At 55.4% G+C, this 13,590-nt stretch overlaps 2 protein-coding genes across 2 annotated transcripts; one reads left to right on the top strand and one right to left on the bottom strand.

The window, feature by feature from the left end:
- Positions 1-6,443: 6,443 nt before the first annotated feature.
- On the top strand, positions 6,444-8,045 carry CkaCkLH20_12709 (helix-loop-helix DNA-binding domain-containing protein; the record flags this gene model as incomplete). The annotated part of the gene is made up of 1 exon (XM_038895421.1): positions 6,444-8,045. One exon carries the CDS (start codon positions 6,444-6,446, stop codon positions 8,043-8,045), a length of 1,602 nt encoding a protein of 533 aa, XP_038739253.1.
- Positions 8,046-8,849: 804 nt separating this feature from the next.
- Positions 8,850-11,121, bottom strand: CkaCkLH20_12708 (upf0171 domain protein; the record flags this gene model as incomplete). The annotated part of the gene is made up of 3 exons (XM_038895420.1): positions 8,850-9,807; positions 9,859-10,255; positions 10,380-11,121. 3 exons carry the CDS (start codon positions 11,119-11,121, stop codon positions 8,850-8,852), a joined length of 2,097 nt encoding a protein of 698 aa, XP_038739252.1.
- Between the last annotated feature and the right edge of the window lie 2,469 nt (positions 11,122-13,590).

Raw genomic sequence — 13,590 nt, 5'->3', positions numbered from 1 at the left:
GGTTTCGACGTAGGTTGACTTTGACACTAGTGACGATGACGTAGTCTGCGCAGGTATGGTCCGCTTAACCACTCGCGCGCGGGTGAGTAGCAAGCAGCGTGGGCGCAAGAAGTCGGGGCGGTGGTGTATTTTCGAAGAGCAACGGGTCAAGTGACGGGATTTGAGGATATGGGAAACGGTTTGAGGGCGGTCGTTTCGAGGAGAGAAGATGATTGGGCGAAGGGTTGTGTCGGGGACGTCTCCGCTGCTACTGGGGGGGGGGAGCACGGGAGTGAACGGCTGGCGTAGCGCGGCAGATGGACGGTGGAAAGCGGGTGTCGAGAAGCTGCTCCACAGCTAAGATGGTCAGCTTGATGTATATACATGGCCGCAACGAAAGGGAGGGAGGGTCGGAGGGTCGGAGGGGCGCGTACTCAGTGACCACCTGTTCGATCCGTGATGCGACGTAGGCAGGATGAAGGGGGGCAGCCTAGTGTCCGCGCGTACCGCACCGCGTCGGTCGCAACGTAAGTCGGGGGGGGGCGAAGGCGAAGGCGATGGCGATGGAGAGAAAGAGAGAAACGGAGTTGGGGGATAGTTGAAGGGGAGGGTGAGGGGGTGGAGGGCCTGAGGCAGGGTGCTACACGAGGACAAGAGGCTGGTGGGGGATGGTAGGTGGAAGTTGACGAGACTGAAGGTAATGGAAGATGAAGGTAAGCTTGGGTTGGAGAGTGTCTCAAATTGGGAGCCAGCAGACGGATTGATGGTGGTTGGAATGTGGTTGGATGCAAGCCAATCAAAAGTGACAGCCTTCTGCGCTGGACGACACCCGGGAGGGACGGGAGTACGTACCCCGGAACAGACCAAAATAATAACCTTGGAAACCTCCCGTCCTGCTCGACTTCGACTGCCTTTCCTCATTGGGATGCCGCTCCAAAGACGTTATCGTTACTTGCGATCCTCTAATCCGCATCAAATGATTGGTGGGTGGTTGGATTTTACCTATACTGCTCCACCCCCAGCTGGACCCTCCACGTCCCGCCCCCATCGACCTGAGGTGCGCTGCGCTGCGAAAACGCAGACTCTGATCCAATAGTACTCCAGCATCCTGATTTTGAGGTTACCCTACTCTGCCGGCATACACTTACGAATACCCTACCCATACAACCCAACGCACAGTGCGGCTGCAGCTCCGAGACCTGCTGGTAGCCGTGCATGAGAGTGAAGGTGAAGGCGAAGTCGAAGGCATGGCCAAGAGGATATCCAGTCAGAGGCGGATGACGGAAACACCCAAGTCTCTGCCAAGGGCGATTACCCGCAGAGCGTCGCGTTGCTACTGGCAGAAGAAGAAGAGATATTCACCATCGACCCGTCACTTGCCAGCCTGAGGAAGGTATCCGTAGCAGGTATCCGTAGATACGATACCGCTGCTCAACCGTGGGAGTCCAGTCACTTGCTCTTACGTTACACGCTCTTCGCTCAGAGACAGCGCTCGATAACCTACTTGTCTTGCTGCGAAGTAACCTTTCCGTTGTCTGAGCAGCCCAGGAGGTGTGAGTGGGCGTGGGTGTGTGCTATGTACCCAACTCTTCATTCCCCGAGATATCAGCACTCAGAACAGACTACGACTGTTCGCCTCTCGGTTTGACTGGGGGTGACGACGGAAGGGAGAGGAAGACCAAAGACAGCAACCCGAGGCGGTGAAGATTGCTGCTGTGGCTGCGCCTGTTCCACATCGTCCAAGAACCTCACACTTGGCAGAAAATACTTTGTGGAGCCAGGCCAGGATGATGAGCGACAGGCTCGAGATAAGATCAAAACAAAGCCAACGAGCAGATAGAAGACACACGCCATGGACCGCGCTGCTCCCTGGCTGAAGCTCGACCTGGCTGAAGGCTGTTCCGACTAAAAGGAGTCTGCCTCAAAGGGCCTCGATCGCGAAGGATCGTCCAACCAACCACAATTCGAGGCCGCATGTACATGGCGTGCCGTGGCGTGGCATGGGTAAGGTATTCTCGAGTAGAGAAAACAGGCTTGACTGGTTTTCCAAAGGGCAACGGAAATGAGACAGAATCCCATAATTCAGCCCACAGCATTGTGAGGCGTCACTGGCCTCGCGGGTTCCTGGCCGACAACCTGAAGTCTAAAGATACGGGGTATGGGTAGCCCGGTTGGCCTCTGTTCGTGATGTGCTTGCTCGTGGGCAAGCCAGACAAGTGGTAGTGCATGACCATTTGGTTCTGGCCGATCGTTAAGCAGGTCCCGATGAGCGTCTCGAGTCGTTGCGGCCGGCGCGGATCCAGTAGGTGTCTTGATGTCTTAGTCTGACTGACTGAAGGCGTCACGGGGTTCGGCCGGTGCCCTCCCTCCCCTGTCCCGGGTGCCCTCCATCTCGTCCCGACTCCGCCCAAGTGGCCGCCAGAGGCAGCAGAGGACAGCCAAAGTGTCCCGGAAAGAGGCGGTAGAGGGTGCCACCCCCGGAAAATGGGACGAGTCAGGAGATGCAGGCGAAGTGACAAGCCTCGACCAGATGATGTAGTGGCTCTTGGTAGAAACGCGCGACGATATAAATGCTAGCGCGTTTCCCCTTTGCGACGGAGGGGAAAGAAGAGAAAAGAAGAAAGAAAACACCGACGAAACAAGACTCTGCGAGCGAGTGCAAATTGTGCCAGGAAAGGAAGAGAAGAAAAAAACCAAAAGAGACAAGAGGAGGTATGTAAAGACTGAGGCTTTGGGCCGAGCAGCGAAAGGGTTGTTGATGTTGACATGAAGTTGCAGAGAGATCGACTCGGACTTGGACGCAACAGAAGCGCTGGAACAGAACAGAACAGAACAGAACAGGGTCGACACTTGACTCGGAAACGGCAACGGGAACGGGAACGTGAACGAAGACCGATCAAGAAGACGGTGGTGCTTTTCGACCACCTCCCGGAAGCCGTGGGAAGCTCGGCATCGATTCAGACTCAACTGAGGTCTGTTGAAATTGTGCAACAACTCGAGGAAATCTCGAGCCGCCGAGTCCGAAGGCCCCCGCCTGCTTGTTCTCAACTGGCAGTGTCTTTTAATCGTTGGAGACCACCTCACTCTCCGGCATCCCGGTCACCTCTTTTTTTTTTTTTTTTTTTTTTTTTTTTCCCTCTCCTACGGTGGACCTCACGGCGCGGCCGGGCATTTTGCTCCAGAAAGACCGAAAGGAACGAAGTCTAAACTTTTGGCGCCGTCAACCTCGCTGGCCAGCTTCAGCTTCCTCCTACCTACTGGACCTTAGTAGGTAAGGTACCCTAATAGGTGCCCGGGCCCTTTCAACGACGATACCTTACTGAAGGCACCTTAGGTAGCTACCTACCTAGGTACTCATCGGCTCGTCATTCCAATTCCTCCTCTGCTTTTGCAACTTTCAATCATCATCACATCGCCAACAAGACCTTGTCAGACAAGACACAAGTCGGATAGTGCAATCAGCGACCGACAGGGATCACGATTCACCGCGCATCGCATCTCCGACCCGGATTCCGACCCCGATCTGACTGAACCCCATCCACCATCCACCATCCAGTCAGGTCCATTTGGGTCCATTTCACCCGCATTCCCCGCGGAAGATACCTACCAAATCGAGAGTTTGAGAGGTCACCAGAAGCAGCCTCCAATCGAACGTTACCAACCGGCTAAAACGTCCCGTCCACTGCACGTCAATCTGCCCTGTCTCGACTCTTGCTGTGGCGCATACTGGACCTAAGGTACCCAAGCAAGATATTCTCGACGCCGGCCCTCACCTCAACTGCAATCCTGGAAGAGACACAAGGTCAGTCAAGCTCCTTATCCACCTTGCAGTGCCATTCTTTCACTTCCACTCCGGGCATCCGTCCATACATCTATCCATCTCTATCCTTCCCGTCAAGTCAGGTCGTTTTCCCATCTTCACGACTCAGCCTCGCAGCCGCCCCTTCCGCTACCATTTCTCGTGCTTGGCGGTCTTGTCCACATCCCCTCCTGTTTGCTCTTGAGTCACTAAAAACCTTGTCTCCTATTTCGTTCATGTACTTTGTTTCTGTTTCTGTTTCTGTTTCTGGATTTTACCTCATCACAATCATTGATAACTGTCTGACTGGGTACAAGACCGCCGTAGACATCCCCGGATCGCACGTTCCGCTTTACGGATACTGCCCGCGCATTTACGCCGTCTCGTCCCAACTAAGGTACGCTACACAACCCTCGCCATCATTCACATCTGTTGAGTTGAGGTACGGATACATAAGCTGACATGAAGCTAGGACAGAGGAGAGATACCGGCATCTCGCTCGCCCAGGCTTGGCTTATCCCCGACCCGTCCGAACCGGCGACCACACATCATCAACTACCCAGTCGTCGCACTCACTTTTCCTGGTCACAAGTGGCATTCCTCAGTCCCGGGAATTTCTGCTCTGCCTTCTCCGGCTTTCTTCTGACCACTATTGCCGCGACGTGTTATTCCGCCTCTTCTGGCTCTCAGCACACGGTACATGGCACATCACACATCGCCCAATCACACCGGTCTAGGCATTGGCGCGAGCTAAGCTGCCCTTACGACACCAACACCAACACCAACACCAGTACCAATACCAATACCAATACCAACACAAGCACCAACACCAACACCATAAGGTAACGAGCACACCACCGTCACCACCCTCCTCCTCCTCGTCTCCTCGCCTCTTTCGCCTGTGCGACATTGAGCGGCAACCGAGCCAAAGCGTGCTCTCACCGCGAGAGGAACAGCCGCCGTGCACCAAACGACCAACTTACCACCATCCAATACATATAGTACGGTAAGTCAAGTCAGCATCCGTGTTGCGTCGCGTTGCGTTGCGCTGCGTTCTGGTTCGACTCGTTCCGCCGTCCATTCCCTGCCCCTCGGTGTCAAGTCAAGTCAAGTCAACCCCGGACTGGACTTGTCATACCTTAGCACACCCATCTTCACCTTTGACCTCCATCACCTCCTCCTCCTCCTCCGCCTCTGCCTCCGCCTCCGCCTCCTTCTCTTCCTGCTCCTTTTCGAAACTCATAGTCAAGTCTTCCCGTCTTGTCGCATTCCATCCCAGCAAACCCTCTCCGGGCCCTTCGCGCAACCTACCTATTGTCTCTGAGACTGGATCACCCAAGGCCAGTTTCATTCCACATTCCAGCAACAAGTTTTGCCCTCCCTTGCAGCTGCAGACCAGACCGCCCCGATTTTCGGGGACGCTGGCCTGGGCTTGGGAAAGTGTCTGGCCCGGAGCCCTGGAGAAGGAGGAAAACGCGGTGCCCCATTTCCATTTCCCATTTCCCCTCACCCCATCATCTCTTATTCTGTCGCCCGCCCCCAGTCCAGTGAGATACCTACCTAGGTACGAGGTCAAAGGTACCCCTACCTACCTACTTTACCCTTGGTGCCCCTCGCTCGCTCTCGCCACGCGCACATCGTACATTACTTGACACTGCACACGTCCATTTTGCAACACAACGTCCTAACTGATCAATTCGCCAGCCAGCCAGCCCAGCCCCGAGACGCCTTTACCTTTACCTACCTACCTTACACTCACCTCCCGTCATCTTACCTACGCATACACCATCAACTCCTACGCCTACACTGCAAACCCTCGGGTCACCGACACCGCATTTCTGTCGCAACAAGAAGACGAGTCAACTCTCCCTCCTCTTTTCGCAATCCTGGCCCCCCTCCGAGACGGACAACCAACACCTGTCTCCTCTTATTAGCCTTGTTTCACTTGCGGAATAGGCTGCCATCACCACCTTTTCACCTCTTCACGCCCTTTGCGACAAAAGAAGCAGACGACTTCTCCCTCGCCGCCTCACCTGCTCACTCAAAACACAACCAACTCACCTCGCCTTTTCGCCCTATTTAGGCCGCCAACCCCGCAGCTTCCATAGCACTGCATTGAATGGCTGTGTAACAAATCCTGCTGTCGGCCGCAAACTTTACATATTTCCGACCGTTTTCCTGCTACCTAGTCGGTGAGTCAGTCACTTCTTCCGCCTCGGTCGCTCCTTCCCTCGCCTACTCCGCTTCCCACCGTGGCGCTCCAGTGTCGGCGGGCTGTCCATCCAGCACCAGCAAAGTCAGTACCGTAGCGTCTGTGTGGGTGTGGAGAACATCCGCATCCTCAACCCCAGCTCCTCTCTGTCCGACTGCAAGCTGAACACACTGCACTGCTACCTGCGCAGTTGCGCACCCTTGATTCGCACCTTCTTACACTCGCAACAAGAAGTCGCATTGCTGACCGTCTACTTCTTTCCAGTCGCCCATTCGACCTGGATCTTACTCGTCTTCATCGAGCTTTGTAGCTCCTTCAGCCACTGTTTTTTCCCCCCCGACCAAAGAGGCGGTGTGACTTCGTACACGGTCTGCGAGGCCTCCAGCAGTTGTCGGACCGACACACTCGACTCGCGATACTCCAACCTCTCGTCTGCAGCGAACAAGACTCGATATGGCACAACACGGCTTCGGCCAGTTCAACGGGGGACATGGCCCCGGCGGAAGTATTGACCCCAACGACCTGGCCATGGGAGGGAACTTTGCCTCGTCCTACTCCAACAACTTCAACTCCAACTCTGCAAACAACTCAAATGGCTTTTCCAGCGGTAACGCCCTCTTCGGCGACGACGAGCTCCTCGATGGCCTCAGCAGCCCGACCGAGCAGCCAAGCATGCACGGCCACGGTCAGGACTTTGGCGGCATGTCGGACATGAACAGCATGGGCGGCTTCAATCAGACTATTCATGGCTCATATCATGGCATGGACCAACCAAACCACATCAACGGCTACTCCAACACGCCCGACGGAGATCCTATACAAAGTCCCTTCGTCCACAGCTTCAACAACTCCCAGTTTCGCCAGCTGCACAACCCCCACTCTCTCGGCAACTCGCTCGCGTCACCCATTTCCTACTCAGGCTCGCCTTTGACCGGATCGGATCTGAATAACGAGAGCGCAGACGCCAACTACCTTAATGCGAAGAACAGAGCCAGGATGGCGCAGGCGATGCAGAGAAAGAGTTCTTCCAACACCAGAAGCCCAATGACTCCCAAGTCGGCAATGCATTCTGTGCCCGAGACGTCGGGCTTCGGGCCCCAGTCAATCAGGACCCAAGGTATGCACGAAAAGTCGCCCTCCGCAGGAGGTCAGTGGATGCAAACCCCTACTGGAAGCATGGCAGCGTCCTACGGCTCTGGGTTTTCTTCACCCATCCAGCCTGGCTTGGCTCAACTCAACGAGGTCATGATGAAGGGCGGCACCTCCATGCCTGCGAAGCTTGGGGTTCAGCCTGGGGCCGTTTCTTCCCAGGAGATGAAGCGGAAGAGACGTCGCGAGTCCCATAACCTTGTCGAGCGGCGCCGACGAGACAACATCAATGAAAGAATCCAAGACCTGAGCAGACTGGTGCCTGCGCACCGCCTGGAGGACGAGAAGATTCGCAAAATGATCCAGAACGGTACCCCGCTTTCCCCTACTTTGACGGGCATCTCCAACCCGTCGCAAGCAACCTCGGGCCTTGCCGGGCCTGGAGCGCGACGCGCAGCTGGCGGTACGACTGGCAACATCACCACTGGCCTGCCCATCGAAGACAAGGACAAGGGCCCCAACAAGGGCGACATCCTCAACGGTGCCGTAAGCTGGACACGAGACTTGATGTGGATGTTGCACCTGAAGCTCCAACAGCAGGAAGAATTGATGAACGCCATTGCGGAACTGGGCGGTCACTTCCCCTTCGAGCTCACGGAGGATGAGAAGCGCATGCAGACCGAGCTGATGGAAGCCATTTCCAAGAACGACGACCTCGGCTACTCGCGTGCGAGCGGGTCCGGCCTCAGAGTGCCTCACCACACCGACTTCCGTGGCGAGCCCCTCAACGGTGCGACCAACGCCGATGGTGTCTCCGTCAGCCCTGGTGGCAATGCAAGTGCTGCTCTGGCCAATGACCTGACAGCTGGAAACGAATTCTGGAACGACCCAGATGACGACGACAGTGGCCCTGCCTCGCTGAACTTCAAGGAAGAGGACGAGTTCGGCATGGACCTGACACAATAGTGACTTACGTTGACGCCCAATTAGTGTTCTTTGCCAGCATCTATGGAGCCGCAAGCTACGCGCGGACCATTTCCATCTCGTCATTTTCTTCTTTACTATACATCTGCACGCGTCTACTTTGCATACATGGGGTTATCGGGGTCTAGGTCATGGATACGGCGTTGAGAAGACGTGTGGTTACGTGGATGACGATGAGAGGTTCACATAGGCAACATGACGGATGATGGGGACGTGCTAGCTGGATTATGGTTCTGGATGACTAGCACTTTCTTTCCTATTTTTTTTCTTTCTTGGGTTTCTCCTGGGTTTATCGAGCATTTTCTACTGGCAGTCGTGATACCTCTGGGGGGTTCGGGTGGGCATTTGCAAGGTTCATTCATATTCAGGCGGTTTCGTATATTATTTCACGCAGTTCGTTCTCTTCTTTTTTAATGCTCAGGTGGTTCTATATGCCAACATTTGTCGGTTCAGAGTCTTGTATCTACCATCCCTGGCGTGATGTCCCGACTTCTCAGCTGTGTACGTGGCCCACGTGTGTGGTTGTCCTTGATTTTCTTCCTTTTCCCCTTTTTTTTTTTTTGGCACATATACAATGATACCCTCCCTTTATCTTATTACAACAAGCCCTCCTCTCATTACTACCCAGCTTCCCACGCCGGCCACGCAGCCTTGCTAGGTGTTCGACTATCATTCACTCTGACCTGTCCCGGACTACCAAAAACGTGCAATATGCTGGAGAAATCCAAGCCTACTTGGCCATGTGAATTATCAATACGAACCGCGCAGGCAGGTCGCAAAGCGGTCCTACCAATGCCGCACGCATAGGAGATGCTCACTCATCGCCGTCAACAGATTCCATGCCTCCTTACGCTTCATGTCCTCCTGCAACGCGATCCTCTCCAGAGCAGTCTGCCCGTTCAAGTACTTCCAAAACGCCTGCCACGCCTTGGCCACCTTGGGATCCTTGAACCGCTTCCCGATGGCCGAGAGATAGAGCGAGTCCTTGCCCGTCGCCTTGTTGGCGTCGAGAATGATGTACGGCGACATGCGCGCGAGGTGCGGCGCGTCGTTGGTCGACGGGTGGTCCGTCGCGGTCGGCAGCACCTTGCGCGCGTGCGCCGTCGCCTTCTCGGCCGCCTCGCGCTGCGTCTTCTCCGCGATGCGCTCCAGCCGCGCCTTCTCCGCCACCTGCTCGCTCATGGTCGGCACGTGCGCAACCATCGTGGCGGCACCGCTACCGCCGCCGCCTTCCCCGGCGGCATCGGACTGCTCGTCGACAACGTCGAGGGGACTCGGGCCGTTGAGAGCGCCGCCGCTGGTGCTGAGGAGAGCGCTGGCATCGTCGGCCTTGCGCAGCTCGTCGCTCTCGAGCTTGTGCTCGACTTCGTAGATGATCTCGGGCCAGACGACCACATAGGCAAAGGTGCAGAGCTGCGTGACCCACGCGCCACGCATCAGCCAGGCCAGCATGGCGAGGTACGTCGGGCGGTGGGCTTTGCTGGGGCAGAAATGTTTGTATGGTCGCGGAGCGTAGGACAACTCCGCGAGGAAGTTGGTGAGCGGCGGGGCTAGGGGAAACGACCTCTGCCACTCGAGGCTGGCTCGGGGAAGGTTGCGAGTGTCGCAGTTCGGGGACATGATGTATATGTCGCGAGCATGTAAAGGAGGTATCGCGATGGCGCGACGCCAAAAGATGAAATGCTGGGCGTACTTACGCACTTGACTCAACGTTAGGATGTTACTTTGTCCGACTTGATAGAAGCTTTGTCTCCAGTTAGCAATGGGGAACAGATTATGAGACAAATTCACTCACGACTGCGTAGGCTTCGAAAGCCGGGCGAACTCGACCATGGCGACTGTGCTAGGGTCCGGATCTGCCTGGAGCTCGGCGATGATCTTCTTCTCGTCACCCATGAGAAGCAATGCAAAGTTGCGGTCCAGAAATCCGGGTTCGTCAATGGTGTCTTCGCCAATGAAGGAATTGGCCGTCGTCAGCCAGAGGCCTCTGTTCTCTCTCTGCCCGATCTGATGCAAGTCCGTAACATAAAACGGTACAGGAATCTGTACGGACGGGGTGATTGGCCCGTTCGTCGTGTCCAGCTGCAGAGCTGCAATCTTATTCTGGGATACCGCCTCGTAGATGTCCTGAACCGAAGCCGCCAGTGACGAAGTCGCCAATATCTCGCTCCACAGGGAGCTCATCTTGCGCCCTGCGTCGGGTTAGCGTACATTCGCGAGAGTTTCTGATGGTCAACCAACTGTCTTCGCGACCCTTGTCTTTCAGATCAGATATACGCTTCGATTCCTTCCATACAAATTCACTATGCTGTTGACAGTACTTGTAGGCCTTGTTCACCTTCTTGATGATGTTCAAGTACAAGGTGGCTATTAGCTCTTTGGCTTCGTGTTTCCTCGGGTTGAGTATGAAGACCAAGTTGAACATGGTCATGGAGGCTCGCTTGTCATCTGCCTCATCGGGCTTCTCTTCTTCTTTGGGGTCCCCCTGAGAGGCATCAGCGCCATTGGGAGTCGCCTCATTTTCCTCGCTCGGATCGTAATCGACCAGCACCGCCGACTCTTCTGTTCTTACGGACTTGGCCCTCTCAGGCTTTCCCTTCTTTTTCTTCTTCTTTTTCCAACTGCCACTTTCAGGTACGTGGATTGGATAGGAGACACAGTACAAGGGGTCGAGAGAAAGTTGAAACAGCTTCTTGTGATAAGCCCTGCCTGGGGTCAGGACGCTGGCGAGGTCTTTGGTCGGAAAGCCTGCCACATGCTCCCACGGCACGATCTGTGTGCCTTCATCGGTGATCAGGTGGTCGTCGCCTACGGTCCATTGCTGGGATTCGTCCGTGTTGGCATCTGCGTCTAGCGACGCGGGTTGGTTTAAGCGCTCAAGCAATATGTCGTCGTTATCGGGAGGAGCGTCTGCCGGCTCGTGATTCTGCGGCTTGGCGTTGGGAGGCAGGACTTGTGGCGGGTAGTGAAAGACGAAGTTGGGGCCATCACGGGATCTGTTGATGACCAGTGCTACGGCCAGAAAGTTGGCGGGGTTCGGGAGCACGGGCAGCGCCATGGCGGGAACGGTGGCGATGACGGGGGCAGCGGTTCATTCAAAGGCCACATCAGTTGGCAGCGGTGCTGAGCTGTCGCTGATGATGCGGTACGGGTGCGGCGGGCATTGTCGTATCCTTGACCGAACCGAAGGATGAGATTAGATTTGAAGCCGAGGATTTGACGATTGACGCAAGTCGACACCCTTCATTCTTCGACGGTCAGTGCCGCGGCGGGTGTGGAACGGGCGGCTATGAGTAGTAGTTCGGCGATGGGACGAAAGGCGGGCGTGGGATTGCTGTCGACGGGACACGTCGAGTTACCCCCGTACCGTGAATGTCGGCTGTCCGATGCCTGGTGGGAACGGCATTGGATGAATCTGATAAAAGCAGAGGTTGAGTGTGATTGGAGGTTGGGAGGGCCGTGAGCGGACGGGCACGGGCGCGGGCGGCGGGCGCGGCGGGCAGGTGGATGGTCCAAGCGCAGCATGAACGTTTTCTCTGCTCTCTGATCTCTGCTCAGCGGTAAGGTACTGAGTAAGGTACGTACCTTGAAGGGCTGCAGGTGGGGTTGAGGCTCTCAAGGTTCCATTTCCAGTTCGGTGGTGGGCAAAGAGTGGGTACCCCGTTAGCCAAGCAGAAGTCACATAGGTATTCATAGCGCTACCTAGCCTCTAGGCACCGTAAGGTAAGGTGGGAGCGCAGTGTAAAGGGTCCAGTGTCTCCTAATGCGGGCCTAAACCTCCCAGCCGTCACATGCCTTGAAGCCAATGGAAATCCAATGGTATCGATTGTACGTCAAGACATGCGTCCAATTTCCTTATCCAGTTCATGTCAGAGGCTGGGCTAGACCAAGGTAGCAGCCTGCCAGTGCATCAAGGAGAGACACGTGCAAGTCGGTGAGGCTCGAGGCTTGAAGCTTCCCATTTCCATTCCAGCCGTCAGACAACCGCAACGGCACTGAAGGAGACATGCGACTCTACTATGTACAGAGTACCTTACATGAGCACCAATACCTGACGCGAGCGGAGCTGAGGTGGACGTAGCTTTGGCCTGAGGGAGGCAACTTGTTCCTGTTTCCCGCGGCGATCATATCTGGGGAAGGGATATCTACGGATACTTCTACGCCTACCATAGTACTCAGCTGCTGGAGAAGAGGACAAGGTCACTCCAACGATGACGAAATAAACGACATGGTAGCTCCAACTTTTTGGGGGGGGGGGGGGTGATATTCGATCTGACGAGGGGAAGAAACAGAAACGTCCAATGACCTGACGCCACCGCCGTTGAATGGCCTTCTATTCGTCCACCCATGGGGATTCAGGCTGTTGTGGTTGTCGCACTGCATTCGCGACCAGCTGCAAGGTCCTGATGAACGGCAGCCAAGGGACTTTTTGCCGCTGCGGAGGAGGCAGAGGTCGGGATAGGTAGCATCCGTAAGGTATCCGTAGGGCGGCTTGAGGTGGCATGCGGTGGAGGCAATTCGACAGAGCGCGGAAGTACGTACATCTTTCTTGGAGTAAAGGCAGGTAACAAGACGAGGATGCCGCCAAAGAAAAAAAAGGTAGAGCCGATCACTGACCATCATGTTTCGTCGGACCCTCAGTTCTCAGTGTCATTCCCAACCAACCCTCGTCCCCAATCCCCAAGTCTGCGTACCGTAGCGTATCGGCGCCCCCGCGCCATTGGATGCCCATACCATGCTGCATGCCTCTGTCTCGTGGGACTGGCGCTCGTGCCACGCGTCCCGCGAAAAGGCCAACAAACGTGCAGGTCTTGCAGTGATTTCATTGAGAGCTCCTCCACTGCCTCTGCTCTGCTTTACTCTAGGTGTCTAGGTAGTAATAGCTCTTATGTCCCCGGCTTTACCTCTTTGCTGAAGGCGTTGGGGTCACCTCACGCTTGACTGCCACCAACTACCTACCTTAGGTCCCTAGGCAAGGTAATCAAAAAAGTCCACTCCCGTCCATACCTACGTCCCCGCCCGGCAGTCCCCTAGGTACCTAAATGAAAATTGTGGCAGCCGTGGCTTTCACATGCTCTCTCCCATCCAGTCTTGGGTGCTCTGCTCACCTCAGTACTCTACCTCATGTCTGCGCCTCTGCTCTAGCCTTTTTACTCCCATGTCTGCCTCTAATTACAGATACCTTACCTGGAGACTGGGTGGTCCGATAACCTGCCTCTTCTTTATCTGCCTGTCTGCTAAGTGTACCTATCTACCGTAGGTAGGTAGAAACCCTTTACCACCTACCTCGATTCGTCGACCGACGACAAAAGCAGAATAGCCAGCGCCCACCGCCCAAAAATCTCCCCAACGAGAAGACAAATTCATTTCCATTTATTAAACTACCTGGCTTAGCGACGGTCTTTCCCTTTTTTTTTTTTTTTTCCCTCCCTGGACATTGGGCCCCCACTAGGAAGGAAAATGGTCGTGTGCTCGGCTTAACTCGAACCGCCACATAATCCAGACAGTACCATCTCAAGACGCTTTT

This window comes from Colletotrichum karsti, assembly GCF_011947395.1.
Source record: "Colletotrichum karsti strain CkLH20 chromosome Unknown Scaffold64, whole genome shotgun sequence".
NCBI classification, from domain to species: Eukaryota; Fungi; Ascomycota; class Sordariomycetes; order Glomerellales; family Glomerellaceae; genus Colletotrichum; species Colletotrichum karsti.
This window is presented reverse-complemented; position numbering and strand designations above follow the sequence as displayed.